Here is a 17464-nt window from a genome sequence, read left to right as displayed (position 1 = left end):
GAGACTCGCAAGGAGTCATACACAAGTGGAACTCCGGCCTTGCTGAAGTTATTCCTTGTCTGTAGTCTATGATGGAACGGAAGTCACTTTCCCTATACAACCTTCAATTGGAGTCTCATAGGGATAAATAGACAGGTTTTTCCCTAGGCATATATAGGACATTTTAAGCCCAGATGGACTTTCACAACTAAACACACACGCACTTTTGAAAACAGCTCTTTATTTAGGAAAAAGAAAATAAAAAACACAATGTTAACATACATTTCTTACGAGCAAGATTACATTTTCTGAATATTTTTACTGCACATTACTTCCCTTCTTGCTAAAGGATCAACTATGGCAAGGAAAAAAAAAAAAAAAAAAAAAGTTTGAAATGTGAATTCCTAAAAGAGCTTACAAAAAAGTACAATTAGTAAGATGTATTTGAATATACTATGCACACAACACCAAACCATTTCCACAATTTGGATGTGGTGATATTTAACACTAGTATACTGGAGTGGGAATTTAGATGTTGGAGGCAAAGCATAAACCCACAGATGGATTTTTATGTTGTAATGTAATAGTACAAGCCACAAGCCTTTCAATTCTGAGAAGTCATTAAAAAGGGACCTTACGCTTTTTTTTCTCATGTATAGTGACCATAATTGGTGGCCTCAAACCTTGTTCCTTTCCTCCTGCTTAAAAGGCAGCTACACATTCCCATTGGGACTGCAGTATTAAACCTCAGCCAAGCTGAGGGCTCGAGGTATGGAGACTATACATTGGATACGTATAGTTCGGGCCCTTTCGCAGTGCGTTATTCTCCACATTCAGTGGCACTATCAGGGCCTACGTTTGAACAGTCTCCGCAAAACAAGATTCAGACCACTGGCTAATAGTGCAGACTGAGTTACCATGTGCTCCGTCGTACACCATTTTTGGGTGTATACACTTACTGGAGGCAGACAACCAGACGCAGTAGAATGACGAGTGTCCGCCTCCAGTAGGCATATACACCCGAAAATGGTGCACAACTGGGCACACCGTAACTTAGGGCTGCACCACTACTGTCCATGGTCCGAATCAAATTTTGCAGGGGGTGCAGATGTAGGCCCCGACGGGACCACTGAATGTGGACAAGAACACAACATGAAAAGTCCCTTACTTTGGAGTCCCAGTACAACATCGTCAATGAAAAATGATGTTCCTTCTCCATGAAGTGCACACTAACTATAAAGGAATGGCATTTGCAGAAAATGAATTAAGCTGGAAAAGTCTTGTGAATGCTTAAAAAAAAAAAAAAAAAAAAAATAAAAAAAAAATTCTGGTTAAAAGCGAAATGTATTAAGGTAATAAATGGCATTAAAGGGAACCTGTCAGGTGCAATCTGCACCCAGAATCACAAGCAGCTATGTGTGCATATTGCTAATCCCTGCATCGGGTAGCATACAGAAAGATCACTAACATGCTATTCAATACCCACCGTCATCATCGGCAGTGACACATTTGTTGCACAGTCTCAGAACGGCAGGCTTTTAGGGTCAGTGCACATGATCAGAAGTCCCCGGCACTTCGTCATACGCACTACACCTATCTGAAGCCGGGACACACCAGGCTTCATAGTGCGCATGACTGAAAGTGCAGAGACTTCTGATCATGCGCAATAACCCTAAACCTGGCATTCTGAGCAGGTGCAACAGACACAGGTACGCTCGCCATTGGGCATTGAATAGCATGTTAGAACGCCCCTGTGGGAGTGCCAACATGCCGAGAGAGCGGCATGAGTGCAGGAACTATCGCCCTTGTGACTAGTCCCTGCGCTCATTAGCATATCAATGAATCTTTAGAAATACTTCTTATAAAGATATATTTATCTATGCTACTAGATACAATATACACCCACGACTGCTCGTGGTACTGGGTGCATATTGCACCTGACAGGTTCCCTTTAATGGAGAGTCACCAGGTATATATACAGAATTTTTGTACTTCAGATACAGGGGGCTGCTTGGAAACATTTGCATGTTGCAATCCTCCAGAATGAAATCAAGGCTGCAATCCCGTAACAAAGATCATGTTAACGCTGGGTTATAGGGGGTATCCCAATGGCAGACTTAAGTCAAAGGGGTGAGGCATGTTGCATTTCAATATGCCCAATCCTTTTGTTATCATAACCCACTAGCAAAAAGGGCCTGGTGGTGTCTTAGTCCTCACTCCATGTTGAAGACATGTGCAGGCTTAAATGAAATTAGGGAGGAACGGATAAAAAAAAAAAAAAAAAAAGAATAGCTGATGGCTAAGCGAACGGTTAGCTGACAACTATATACAGTGTATGGTTTAAAGAGATGAGTATATTATTCACTCCTATGAATAATTCATTAGACAATTGTAAAAGAGAAAAAAAAAAACCAACAGATGTTACACAACTTTGAATTCGGCCGAGAACTTTATTGCAAACGCGACTGAAGACCACGACGGAGCCGAAAATATCTTACCTAAAATACAAAAAAGGTAGAAAATTGCAGTTTTTTTTTTAACTTTTATTTTTATACGTCCTATCTGAATATATTCCACTCACTAATGCCACTTTAGCTTAAGCAGAAATACATAAATTAAAGAAAATTATAACTAAACAGGGAAAAAAAAGCAGTCTTTTCAATGGTTTGTACAATTTCATTCTTATCCACCATGTGCCTTAAAAGGGAAGGTGCAAATAAAAAAAAATAAAAAGTATTTAGGTTTTAATATTTGTTTTTAATGGAGCAAACTGAAAAATAAAAATGTTAAAGTTTGATTATGTCCACTTTTAGAAACTAGGAGGAGCAGCTGCTTAAAAGGGAACCAACCACCAGGATTTTCGTATATAACCTAAAGCCAGTGCTATACTGGCACTATCAGGCTGATTCTGTACATACCTGTAGTGGTCAGCTCGGATGTATAGGCTTTGAAACACAAGTAAGTAAAGGTTTATAAAATCGGCAGCTTCTTGAGTGACAGCAGCTGAGGACCAGATAATATCTGGGGGGTGGATTTATAGTTATCCCCTCCCCCTGTTAGAATTAGCATAAGTATTATACCAACGATTCATTTTCCCTTGCAGGACCTGTGTGAGGTCATACCCATGTGACCAGAAGGGGTGGAGCCTCAGCCAGAAAAATGTTGCTTCGTGGTATTAGCTTTGTTGGCCGAGGCCCCGCCCCTTCTGGTCACATGGATATGACCTCACAAGTGATTTGTTTGTATAATACTTATGCTAATTCTAACGGGATAGGGGATAACGCTGAATACCCCCCCAGATATTATCTGATCCTCAGCTGCTGTCACTCAAGAAGCTACCGATTTTATAAACTTTACTTTCTTGGAATTCAAAACCTAAACATCCGAGCTGACCACTAAAGCTATGTGTAGACTCAGCTGGATAGTGGCAGCATAGCACTGGCTTTAGGTTATATACGAAAATCCCAATGATTGGTTCACTTTGCTATGAAAGCCTAGTGTACAATTAGCCTGCATTACAGCTGTAGTAGAATAGGGCAGGACCTGCTCACATATGTGATTTCACTCCTTCTCCACTTCTGGGTGCTTGCAAAAAAAGGATAAGGGAAGAAGACTTAAAATCACAGAGCGAAGCCATTTTGTTGGTGACTGCAAAATATGTGTCAAACACGCCCCACGTGGTGATACACTGTAATGTGCTCCATATAGTACAAAAATTTGCTATATATCAGTTTGCAGTGATAACAGAGCCGTGTCGATGTGTACAGAGCAAAGCAGCACAATTTCTCTGCTGTGCTCTGAACATGGCAGCAATCTGCAGCCTGGTATTGTACTAATGTCAGTCTGCGATCACCGTTCCGACGCTGGAACTCACCTCATGCCGAACCTCTACTCCAGCCATAGCACCTTCTGACACCCTGGTGTCACCGCTTGGGCTTAAAACAGAGCCATAAGAAAAGAAAAAAAAAAAAAAAAAAAAAAAAAAAGAGAAAGTGTAGGCGACATGGGCTTCACAAAGATGGCGTCGACCCCCTCCCACAGCTGTGACCTGGACAGCTCAGGGGCATGCCCAGGTCACAGGAGGAGGCAGCTACAGTGCCGAAGATAGGGACAATAGTTGACGTCCAATCCCATCCATGTACAGGGGCTGCCGTATTTGGCATTCAAGTGTCGTTACACACAAGCAAATTCAAAAATGGCAGCCCCCCATGGTTGAAGGGGAAAAAAAATAAATAAATAAAATTAAAATTTTGTATTAGAAATAACCAGTCATCAATTAATATAACAATTGCAGCACCTTCCCTTTAAGCCTCTGCACCAAACACAATTTTTAGGTGATTTTAAGTGTCGGAAACAACTGCAGACACGATATTTTTGTGCAATTTCCCCTTCTCGAAAGGAGACTTGTGTTGGCTGTAAGACATGACATTTAGCTAAACTAAGTACATTGGAAGTTTGCATAAAATGCTTTAAGCCCAATATGAGCCATGTTATCACCATCAACAGCTGATCATTTTAAAGATAACCCCTTACTCATATCTTTACTCCCTGCTCCCTCCTGACATCAGGAAATGCCACAAGTAAGGGCTCATGCGCACGCAACTGCTGAATATTCTGCAGAGATTTGACAGCACATGTGCGCTTCAAATCGCTGCAGAAACACGGCATAATGAATGCAGTTTTTCTGTTTAAAAAAAGCCGATTTCATGCGCTGCTCCCTCCATAGACAGACTGGGAGCTGCACCCATAGCGCATGGAATAATTGATATGCTCATTTTATGAACACACAGATTTGGGTCAAAATTTTAGCACACAAATCGCTGCGTTCATAAAAGCATTGTGCGCACGTGTCATGCACACTCTTCATAGATTGTGCAGGGGACGCAGGCATTTACGCTGCAGTGCAATACGCAGCGTAAATGCATGAGAGTACGCAACGTGTGCATGAGCCCTCACCATCGCAACCAGAAAATCGACTGGGCGGGCATTTACTGCATGCAGTTAGACCAGGAAGCAAAAACAGAAGCATCAGGGTATCGGCAGCGGTATTACTTTTTATTTCACTTAAGAGAAAAAAAAAAATACATTGTCTAAACAAATCTTATTTATAGGATTGCTAGTAGAAAAACTATACGAAAACTAATTTTGAAATAGAAGCAAAAAAAAAAATAACGTAGTGGTTTTTGCAAATCTCTAGCAGAAAGGCTGATCTTAAATGTTAAGAAATAGCTCAACTGTATATAAACAGTAAAGCCATTCACAATCTCAGCTAAGCTCATTTAATTTGACAATTTTATGCCATGTCGATGCAAAGTCTTGTATTTCTTCCCAACTTTGCATAGAAGAAAACCACTTACCTGCAAATTAGAGAGCATCTAATTCTAACACTTGCAAAAGCTAATGCATGCACTGCTAAAAATGAAAACGATGACTGGACAAGACAGAGGCAAAAAAAAAAAGTGACTACTCTAAGGACAAAAGGGAAGTAAATAACAGCTTCTATTTAACGCGTTCTCAACTGAACCTTTTGTGAAAAAGGAGGAACACAAAAAAAAAAAAAAAAAAAAACACTGACCGGAAGAAGGCATAAGACAGAATGGAGAAGGATTAGATACCAAAGTATAAAATCACGAGGGGAAGTTAAATAAAAAAACCCTCACCTCCTCTGCTTAGTAATACCGCGTGCGATCAGCGTAGTTATTCCGCATCGTGTATCGTGGGGTTTCATAGAGAGTGTTACGCATTGTAGGGGCTAACCTGCGATCAGCGACATATTCATCCACAGCGGCGGTCGCAGTAGGAGGCGGCGGCCGACGAATTGGGCTTCGCTCTCGTGCGTAATAGCTGGGAATCGGAGGAGGTGGTGGCAACGCATGCCTCTCGTATGGAGAGGTCTCCAGCCGTTTTCTGTGTGATATACCGGACATTGTTTGAGGGGGAATAGGAGCTACACGACGGTCCATATAGGCATCATATGATGAGGGGCGTATGCGATAGCGCTGGTAATAGTCAATGAGGTTGCGACGTTCCCGTTCATAGTACATACGCTCGTAGGCAGCAGCCGCCGCATTGCGCATAGGGACATAAGGATCCGCAAAGGGGTCATGACCGTAGGGCGACGCCATATCCACCTCCTGAGCCATTTGGTCTAATGGACACACTCCGGACCAGTGGCCATCCTTCCCGCAACGATAACACAGACTTCGTTCTCCCATCCCCGGTGTGACTCGCAGACGACTCGTAGAGAGCTGAACGTGCATCCGTTTGCCTTCAAGAGAGCAACAACAACCAACAAGGGTCAGGACAGCTCCCTTATTCAAGTACTAATTTGACCAACTAAAAAAAAAATTTTTTTTACAACAGATTTTAAACTTTACAATGAACAGAGGAAAAATAAAATAAAATGATTCTCATGGTGTTCTGTACTTCCATTCAGGTCTTTGTAAAAAGCAAACTTAAATTTGGTGTGGTCATACCATAGAAAATTACACATTATGAATGAATACACTGTGTAATAAGCCAAATGGCCAAGAGCCTCAAATTAGGTGGAGTACACTCAGTGTAAGAGGGCAGTTTACAGCTGCCGGTATAACATTTTATGGCCAGACCGTAAGAACTCCTATGGTCTTCAATGGAGAACTCCAGTTTCTAGGTGCATTGATTACCTGGCACCGTGGATTTGTCCAGTACTGAGGCCAGGACAGATTTACTTACCAACGTGGTAAAATTACCTTCTTGCGTTCTTCTATGGTTATGGAATCCGCAATTTAAGAAGCTAGATGTGTAACTTCTTTTAAAAAAAAATAAATTAAACATGTGAAGTTAAACACTTCTAAACTTTAAACTATACAATAAGTGCTTTAAACTGCAATCTGTCACATCCCTAAGCACTACTAACCTAGGGTGTCCGGAGCGGCCATCTGCGGGGAGGAAATTTATTCAAACCCGTCCCCCCCCCCCCCCCTCCAGCTTTGGTCACTAATCAGTACACAGTAAGTGGTGGCTGCAGCCACAAAACCCTGCTCTGACAGCCAGCTGAGCAGCACATCAATAGAGCCGGATGTCAGTCAGTGCCAAGGCCTGGTTACAGTCGCCGCTTACCATGTACCGTGCGATGACTGAAGCTGTGCCTCTATGACTGAAAACCTCCTGGTAGCTGGGCTTTAGTGTAGCAGCAAGGTAGCTTTGGAACCTGCCAGTTAATAGCATTCGGGGGGGGGGGGGGGAATTTGTCAGATATCCCTTGGGCGGCGTGCACACATTGAGGATTTGTTGATTGTTTTTTTTACAGCAGCATTTATAAGCCAAAAGCAAGAGTGGGTGAGAAATGCAGAGGTGGGGAGTGTGTTCTTATACTTTTTCTCTGTCTCAGTCCTGGTTTGATTTTGTCTTACAAATTGTGGAGAAAAAAAAAACCAACAAAAAACCAAAACAACACACCACATTCTCAACGTGTGCACGTGTCCTTATCGGTTGTCTGGTCTAAACAAATATATGCCTCCATCGGCATTATTCTACTAGGACGGAGGCAATGTGACTAGATGGGCTCTTTATGCGTAGGTTAGCCTAACTAGACAAAGGTCAATCTCAAATGTTTCTATATAAAAGATACCAACAGCACTCCGTAAACAAAAAAAAAAAACAAAAAAAACAAAAGTGTATCGTTCTTACATTTTCTATGAGAGTACAACAAACTGTGCCTAATAAAATAAAAATAAATACAATTAGTAGATAAACCCCTTGAACACTCCAGTGCATCCAAGCCTTTGAAGCTTTCCTTACAAAGCGGTACAGTTCATGAAGTCATCACTACAAACCATGGCAGCCGTGTGACAAGCAACAAGCACTGATTGTCTGCAGCATTACAATGGAATAAGGGCTTCAGACAGTTGCCATGGTCACATTTGCAGCATAAAACGGAGAGGCAACAGCGCTGGAACTGCACCGCTCCAGGAGGCAAGCATCAAGCTTTTTTTTATTTTTTATGGACGGATGGGCCCTGGAGTAATTAAGGTGTTGACCAATAGTGCACAACCATTTTAAAGAAATGAAGTGTGAATGAGACCTAACCAGCGCTGCAGGACATATTCATACATTAGCCTAACCACATATTTCACCTTTAAACTCATAGTTGTTTAGATTTCTGATTGCTTCAAGCGCTTCCTCTGCTTTCTCCATGTGAACAAAGGCGAAATCCTTGACGATATCACATTCTAAGACGCTCCCGTACTCCTCAAACTTTTCCCTCAACTCATCACTGGTGCAGTCGGGGCTGATGCTACTGACATGAAGCTTGGTTGAAGCTTTGGGCTTCCCCCTGCTGTGTTCCACATTAATGCAGACATCATGCAATTTGTATTGGTTTAGATTTGCGACAGCTTCGTCAGCCGACTTTTTGTCTTCCATATGGACGAAGCCATAGTTGGTTATGATGTCACATTCTGTTACTTTCCCGTATTGCTCAAACAGCGACTTCAGTTCGGCAGGTGTCGCCTCCGGTGGGATGTTACCAACAAAGAGTTTCACCATCTTGGCAAACTTCAAAAAAAATAAATAAAATATATGAGTTTAGATGCAATTGGCTAACATTGAACACAACCACATCATCAATTGTAAGTGGGTGTTTGCACTTAAGCAAGCGCGTTGCTTTCCCTCTTAAAATTATTTTGTTTCTCAGTGGGTTTGTACCCATTGTATGTGATTTCAGCAGGTAGAATGGTGCAGCACCCACATACACGAGAACAATGTGATAAAGGCGTTGATCGTTATTTACACCACCAAAACATTAAACACCGGTTTCCTAACGAACAGTTCTCTTTGCATAAAACTGCAGAAAGAATTGCTCTGCCGGCATTTAGCTGATCGCTCATTTTCCATCACTGGCAGTTATTTTCTGTGTATAAAAGCAAGGGAAGGGCTTATAATGCTCAATATAAAAAAAAATAAAAATAAAAATTACGGTATATGTATACATATATAGATAAGGCCCCTTTCACATTGCGTTTTTCTCTACGTTCACAGGTCCCGTCGGAGGATCCGTCCGAACCGCCCCCTCCCCCACTCTGCCAAGCGTGTTCCAGACGCATGCGCCCGGCAGGGCCATTCACTGTTATGGAGCGCACTGCATTAGCGTGTGCTCTGTTTTGTGCATATATACGTTTCTGCAGACGGACACCCGAACGTAGGTGATCTGTGCACAAAATGGCACAAAACAGAGCACACGCTAACGCAGTGCGCTCCATAGCAGTGAATGGCCCTGTCGGGCGCATGCGTCCGGAACACGCTTTGCAGAGTGGGGGAGGGGTGGTCTGGACGGGTGATCCGACGGGACCTGTGAGCGGAAGGTAAAACGCAATGTGAAAGGGGCCTAACACCTTTGGAACATAGTACATTCTATGATGGGTGCAGTACTGATGGCTGCCATCCATCACCATAGTCCTTGCTCACACGAGCGTATGAATCAGGAAGTTGCAATGTGAAAAAAATATCGCATTAGACACAGACCACTGTTAGTCAATGACGCAGTGTGTATGGTCAGTTTTTTTTCCTCGTCCAGATTCTGGTAGAAAAAAAAGTTACAGCATGCTGTGAGTGACAGCTAAGATTGTGCAAGACCCGCCAATCCAAGTTTATAGGAGCAAGAAAAAAAAAAATAAACACCGAAACCACATGGACCATCCCAGCAACATCCGTTTTTATGGATAAATTACAATTCTGTAGCAAGGAACACTGAGTTGCCAACCCCCCTCCCCACCCCCAATTGCACTGAGGTCCTGCACAGGTGCACTTTGATCTCCCCTGCTCAAGGCAGGTCAAAGTATTGTAGTGCGCCTGCGCAGGACCTCAATGCCGGCGTGTGTGTACGACGTAGACGCGTCATGCACCGCGGCTTCAGAAGGAAGACCAAGATGGCCGAAAGGGGAGGCACCGGAGAACAGCACCACCCATCTGACTTGTGTACTGGAACGACCTTCTTGGTGAGTATTACAGTTTTTTTTTTATGTTATACAGCACAGCCTGGGCTTTTCTATACAGCATGTTAGAATACTGTATACAAGAGCCCAGTGGTGGCGGCCGCAGCTTATAGGGCAAAAAAAAGTGGTGACCGGTTCCCTTTTAAGTGAACCTGTCAGCAGTTTGATGTAGGGGCCGAAACCCTGATTCCATTAATGTATCGCAAAATAGTTTTAATTAGGACACCAACAGGACAACTGGTCTAACTGCACCACTGATTAAACTAAGTAATCTGTTAGGGGTGCTTCACACACAGCGAGCTCGCTGCCGAGATCGCTGCTGAGTCACGGTTTTTGTGACGCAGCAGTGACCTCATTAGCGATCTCGCTGTGTGTGACACTGAGCAGCGATCTGGCCCCTGCTGCGAGATCGCTGCTCGTTACACACAGCCCTGGTTCGTTTTCTTCAAAGCCGCTCTCCTGCTGTGACACACAGATCGCTGTGTGTGACAGCAAGAGAGCGACAAATGAAGCGAGCAGGGAGCAGGAGCCGGCATCTGACAGCTGAGGTAAGCTGTATCCAAGATAAACATCGGGTAACCAAGGTGGTTACCCGATATTTACCTTAGTTACCAGCAGCTCTCACGCTGCCTGTGCTGCCGGCTCCGGCTCTCTGCACATGTAGCTGCTGTACACATCAGGTTAATTAACCCGATGTGTACAGCAGCTAGGAGAGCAAGGAGCCAGCGCTCAGTGTGCGCGGCTCCCTGCTCTCTGCACATGTAGCTGCATTACACATCGGGTTAATTAACCCGATGTGTACTGTAGCTAGGAGAGCAAGGAGCCAGCGCTTAGTGTGCGCGGCTCCCTGCTCACACTGGTAACTAATGTAAACATCGGGTAACCATACCCGATGTTTACCTTAGTTACCAGTCTCCGCAGCTTCCAGACGGCGGCTCCGTGCAAGCGCAGAGTCGCTTGCACGTCGCTGCTGGCTGGTCACTGGTCGCTGGTGAGATCTGCCTGTTTGACAGCTCACCAGCGACCATGTAGCGATGCAGCAGCGATCCTGACCAGGTCAGATCGCTGGTCGGATCGCTGCTGCATCGCTAAGTGTGAAGGTACCCTTAGTGTGTACAGAAAGCTGCTAATCAGTGGTGTGGGCAGGGCTATACAGGGCTCAGCATTCAGAGCTCTGATCCCAGAGAAAACTGATTTTATCAACTGCTGCAGCCAAGAAAATGCCACATCGCCGGAATCAAGGCCTCTGTCCCTAAATAATGCTGCTGGCACATTACACAAATATCCTGCAGTCAGGATTCCTCTTTAAAGGGAACCTGTCAAGTGCAATATGCACCCAGGACCACGAGCAGGGTCCATGTTGCAAATCGCTACCTAACTGTCCCTGTATCTAGTAGCATAAAGATCTTTAGAGAAAGTATTTCTAAAGATATTTTATGATCTGCTAATGAGCGCAGAGACTAGTCGCAAGGGCATTATATCCCCATGACTAACCGTCTCTCTTCGCATGTTAGCACACCCACAGGGGCGTGCTAACATGCTATTCAACGCCTATTGAATAGCATCATCAGCTGTGATGCGCGTACCTGTGTCCGCTGTCACTGCATCAGACGCCGATCAGTGCGCATGATCAGAATGCCCAACACTTCCGGTTATACGCACTAGACCTCTCTGAAGCTGGGACGCGTACACCCGGCTTCATAGTGCGCATGACCGGACGTGCTGGGGACTTCTGATTATATGAACTGAACCTGGCGTCTGATACAATGACAACAGACAGAAGTACGCACATCACCACCGATAACACTGGGCATTGAATAGCATGGTAGCACGCCCCTGTGTGTGTGCCAACATGCTAAGGGGGCGGATGAGTCACGGGGATATAACACCCTTGCAACTAGTCCCTGCGCTCAATAGAAGATTATAAAGGATCTTTAGCAATACTTTTTCTGAAGCTCTCTTTATGTATGCCATTAGATACAGGGACAGTTAGGCAGGGATTAGTGATATGCACCCAGAACTGCTCGCGGTTCTAAGTGCATATTGCACTTGACAAGTTCCCTTTAACCCCTTCACGACCATGGACGGATCTTTCCGTCATGGATCGTGTCCCGGTAAGCCCCGCCCCCTGCCGCGGGCAGGCGGCGTGGATCGGCACACATATCAGCTGTTTTCAACAGCTGACATGTGTGCCTACATGTTCCGAGTGGAATCGCATTCCACCCGGAACATTAACCCCTTAGATCTCGCTGCCAAAGTCTGGCAGCGAGATCTACATGCGCGCGGCCATCTTTTTTACTTACCGCCGCCCCCTCCGGACGTCACGTGAGTGATCACGTGACGTTCGGTGGTTGCCATCGTAGCACAGGGTCATGTGATGACGCCTGGTGCTACGAAGTTTCACTTTCATTCTTCCTCGGCACGGAGCAGAGGAAGAAAGAAAGTGACTGAATCTGCTGATTACAGCGGTATAGCTGTGATCAGCAGATAGCGATCAGCAATCGGATTGCTGATTGCTATAGCCCCCTAGGGGGACTAGTAAAATAAAATAAAAAAAGTAAAAAAAAAGTTTTAAAAAATTAAAAAAAAACAAAAAACCTAAAAGTTCAAATCACCCCCCTTTCCCCCCATTGAAAATTAAAGGGTTAAAAAATAAATAAATATACACATATTTGGTATCGCCGCGTTCAGAAATGCCCGATCTATCAAAATATAAAATCAATTAATCTGATTGGTAAACGGCGTAGTGGCAAAAAAAATCCAAACGCCAAAATTACGTTTTTTGGTCGCCGCAAGTTTTACGCAAAATGCAATAACAGGCGATCAAAACGTAGCATCTGCGCAAAAATGCTACCATTAGAAACATCAGCTCGAGACGCAAAAAATAAGCCGTCACTGAGCCATAGATCCCAAAAAATAAGAACGCTACGTGTTTCGGAAAATGGCGCAAAACGTGCGCCACTTTTATTGGACAAACTTGTGAATTTTTTTAACCCCCTTAGATACAAGTAAACCTATACATGTTTGGTGTCTACAAACTCGCACCGACCTCAGGTATCATACCCACACATCAGTTTTACCATATAGTGAACACCGTGAATAAAACATCCCAAAAACTATTGTGCCATCACACTTTTTTTGCAATTTTTCCACACTTGGAATTTTTTTGCTGCTTTCCAGTACACCATATGGTAAAACTTATGATTTCATTTAAAAGTACAACTTGTCCCGCAAAAAACAAGCACTCATATGGCAAGATTGACGGAAAAATAAAAAAGTTACGGCTCTCGGAAGAAGGGGAGCAAAAAACAAAAACGCAAAAACGGAAAGTGCCCCGGGGCTGAAGGGGTTAATGTTGTAGTCCAGCTCTGATGGCAGCATTGAAAGCACCACATCAGAGGTTTTTTTTTTTCTTCAGCGCTCGAGTGGAACTTTAAATGTATACCCTCTGCCTTATACTATCTTTATCGTTTTTCGGCATCATCGTAACTTCTGACTGGCCAAAAGTGTCCAATGCATCTTTATGAGAACCAAAACGAGTCTCTCAGACTTGTACTGAGTTGTGACCTCTGGCTCCATGAGACACTGGAGCTGCTGGCAGGTCACAAACTATAGGAGACCAGAAGATGGCAGCAGGTGAGTAACACTAGGGGCAGGCCGCACAGCTTTATAGCACCACTCCAGGGCTGAAATAATTAAACACTGGAGTGGCGCTTTAAAGGGAACCTGTCACTTAAAATATGCGTTCTGAGCCATCAGTAGACACATGTGTGCCCTAATTACACCTCCCTACCCATCCCTGTGTTATAAAATTGTATAATATGAAAGTAATAAACGTTTTACCACCTTCATATTTCCTATGTAAATAGCAGGGAATATGGTCACAGGGGCGGCGCCTTGCCCTATGGAGGTCTGCATACTTTCCGTGGTATCACGCCCCTGTGACCATATCCCCTGCTATTTACATAGGAAATATTAAGGTAATTAAACATTTTTTATTACTTTCATATTATACAATTTTAGAACAGGGATGGGTAGGGAGGTGTAATTAGGGCACACATGCGTCTGCTGATAGGTCAGAACACATTCTAGGTGACAGGTTCCCTTTAAGAAGTAGCTGTCTTAAAGGGAATCGGTGACCAGGTTTTTGCTCCCTCATCTGACAGCATAATGTAGAAACAGAGACCCTGATTCCAGCACTGTCACTTACCGAGCTGTTTGCTGTCATTTTGATAAAATTACTATTTTCTCTGCTGCAGATCTAGCATTTATACAGAGCTCATGAATATGCTGGACTACCTGCAGCACGCCACGTAGTCCTGCAATGATAATCTACTGCTGATTAAACAATGATTTTATCAAAACTACACTAAAAAGCCCAGTAAGTGACATCACTAGAATCAGGATCTCTGCCCCTACATTATGCTGCTCTCAGATTAGGTGGCAAAAACCAAGTGACAGATTCCCTTAAGTTTTATTTCATAAATCTATACCACACCTGAAAATAGTAATGTATCTTTATCAGAGAAATCGGCTTCTTTCTCCTCTTGGACAGAGTATTCTCAATTCATGGGAAAACTGTTCAGTTAAGACTTTTCCTTTAGGCCCCCATTCACATTGCACTTTTACTTACGTTCAGAGGTCCCGTCGGGGCATCCATCCAAACTGCCCCTCCTCCACCCTGCAAAACCTGTTTCGGATGCATGCGCCGACAGGGCCATTGACTATAATGAAGCAGACTCAGCATGTGCTGTGTCTTGCACCATTTTTGCACATACGTTTTCTGCAGTCGACTACATTCGAGTGTCCACCTCCAGAAAATGTATATGTGCAAAAATGGTGCCAAGACAGAGCACAGGCTAATGGAGTATGCTCCATTATAGTCAATGGTCCTGTTGGCGCATGCATCCGAAACACGCTTTGCGGGGTGGGGGCGGTTCGGACGGATGCCCCGACGGGACCACTGAACGCAAGTAAAAGCGCAATGTGAAAGTAGCCTTACTGAGAAGATATAACAATTCCTTCTGATGGACTGCAATGGAGAGGTGGAATAGGAAGGAGCTAAAGAGGCGAAGTACAGGCCACCTCCACAGAATCTCATCAACACCAACTGTCATCTGTCAGTAATGGGAAAGTCAGTCATCAACAAGAAATTGTACCATGGAATTGAGGGAAGGAGGAAGAAAGAAAAAAAAAAAAAACCACCAGGAGGAAAGAATCAAATTTGTCTGATATAGAATAAAGTTGCTTATTTACATGTCTATTGTCCACATATGAAATAAAAGTGAAAAAAAAAAACCACTGTTACGCTTTAATGCGTCACTTTACAGCCTCGGCGTCTGTTTGTGCACCCATCCAGCAAGCGGTGACGTGCAGATAAATAGCAATAGGGGTCACGTGTGCACCCAACATACAAAGTGAGCAAAATAAAAATTGTAATATATATTTATTTAAATGGCGATGAGTGGGTACAGTGCTTTAAACAAGACACTCGGATGGGCACGACTCGAGTATAATGGAAGTCAATGGGGGTGAGGGGGAGGGGACACTAACAATTTTCTGCAATATTTCCAGAAAAATGATCTTCAATTTCCCACCCATTAACTTCAATTATACTCGGGCATTCGTGGTGACCCCTCCGACTGCTTAAGCCAGTACAGAGAATGGTAGTGGTCGCTGATCACTGGGAAAAATATATATTTTTTAAATATATATTATAACCTTAAAATAAATATATAATAACCTTAAAATATTATATATATATATATATATATATATATATATATATATATATATATATATATATATATATATATATATATTATACACGTACATACATATAAAAAATAATCTTAAAATAAATATAATAATCTTAATGAGATTATATTATATATTTTTTTTTATATATTTTGCACAATATATATTGTGCAAAAAAAGGGTTGGTAAAAGCCTGTACTATATTTTTTTTTTACCCCGCCCCAATCAGCTTCTGACTATACAATGAGGCTTCTGGAGAGCCGGGTAGGACAGCAGGGACGTGGTGCAGCCCTGAAAAAAACCCTAATCACCAGGGATACACCACACGTCCGCTCTAACAACACCGTTACACCAGCTCGTACACACATACCGGCCCACCGTGCACCCCTTTCACCTCACACTCGCTCCCGAGCCGCCATTAACTAGCGCTAAACGACCGTACCATACAGACAGCACCCACCTGATCACTTCACGAGCAGCGAACACAAAATGGCCTCTGCCGACACTGCTCTCCAAAATCTGTGAAAGAGATGGGCGGGGCTCCACGTTTCCGCTGTTGATTGGTCAGCTCAGCCTGCGTTTTACATCCTGATTGGCTAGTTCAGTTTACCGCCCAATAGTTGGCTTGGTGAAGGGGAAGTAGCTGGTTTCCTCACAGCGCGGCGCGTCTCTTCCTGACGGGCTGCCGCCATTTTGTCGCTCGGTTAGCTCATACGTCACGCCTGCTTTCAGTGCGGGAATGGCGTTGTGTAAAATGGTGCTCAGAAAACTGTTCAGATTAGAGACGTAGACAAAGAGCGCATGTGTGATACTGAAGTAGTTGTATCTCATGCTGTAGATATATTTTACCTCATAGGTGTTATCAGGTAGACATTTTAGGCTGAGGTAACTTCGAAGAAAGAGACCAGTATCTTTATAAACGGTTTATAACAATATATACAGACATTTTTTACCCAAATGAGCATTAAATTGCACCTGAGGGGTAAAATCCTCAGACACTCACAGTTGCAGTCCTCCACAGTCTATTTTCGTTTTTGCGATATATATGCAAAAAATAAGAGAAAGTAAGCTCACCAGATGGGAGAGCACCAGAGCACGATGGGGGGTGCGCAGCATGGGGGATGGAGCACGATGGGGGGTGCGCAGCATGGGGGATGGAGCACGATGGGGGGTGCGCAGCATGGGGGATGGAGCACGATGGGGGGTGCGCAGCATGGGGGATGGAGCACGATGGGGGGTGCGCAGCATGGGGGATGGAGCACGATGGGGGTGCACACCTCCCCCCAAAACACACACACCGCCACACACGCACTGCACAACACACCACACCACACACACACTGGGAACCACAAACACCCGTCCCCTACACAGACACACAGACAACGACGCACACACCCAACACACAAACACCGCGGCACACACAAATATACGCACATGCCGCACAACACACACATTGCACAAAACATACCTCCCACCAAAACACACACACACACCCCCCACAAACCGCGCAACACACACACACAACACTACAGACACACAGCGCTCCACAAACAACGCAACACACACAACGACAACGCAACACACAAACAACACCGCTCTCACCCCCCGCCACACCCAGACAACACCACAACATGTACAGCGCCCTACACAAACACTTGGTAACTACACACAACAACATCTATATAACAAAAATCATACATTAACTACACAATACGTAAATTCTAGAATACCCGATGCGTAGAATCGGGCCACCT

The 17464-nt window shown here is 44.0% G+C and overlaps 1 protein-coding gene across 2 annotated transcripts; it reads right to left on the bottom strand.

The window, feature by feature from the left end:
- Nucleotides 1-200: 200 nt before the first annotated feature.
- LOC142273203 (RNA-binding protein 4B-like) lies at nt 201-16254 on the bottom strand. Of its 2 annotated transcripts, none has more exons than XM_075332521.1 (4): nt 16171-16254; nt 8097-8517; nt 5640-6247; nt 201-2477 (listed from the first exon to the last, which is right to left on the bottom strand). In XM_075332521.1, exons 2-3 carry the CDS (start codon nt 8506-8508, stop codon nt 5649-5651), a joined length of 1011 nt encoding a protein of 336 aa, XP_075188636.1. In that variant the 5' UTR covers nt 8509-8517; nt 16171-16254; the 3' UTR covers nt 201-2477; nt 5640-5648. The 2 variants fall into 2 exon arrangements, with proteins under 2 accessions (XP_075188636.1, XP_075188637.1); XM_075332522.1 differs by having other exon boundaries at nt 5737-6247.
- Between the last annotated feature and the right edge of the window lie 1210 nt (nt 16255-17464).

The sequence above is a fragment of the Anomaloglossus baeobatrachus genome, unplaced genomic scaffold (genome assembly GCF_048569485.1).
Source record: "Anomaloglossus baeobatrachus isolate aAnoBae1 unplaced genomic scaffold, aAnoBae1.hap1 Scaffold_3597, whole genome shotgun sequence".
Lineage (NCBI taxonomy): Eukaryota > Metazoa > Chordata > Amphibia > Anura > Aromobatidae > Anomaloglossus > Anomaloglossus baeobatrachus.
Note: the sequence above shows the minus strand (reverse complement) of the source record. Positions and strands in the feature narration are given on the sequence as shown.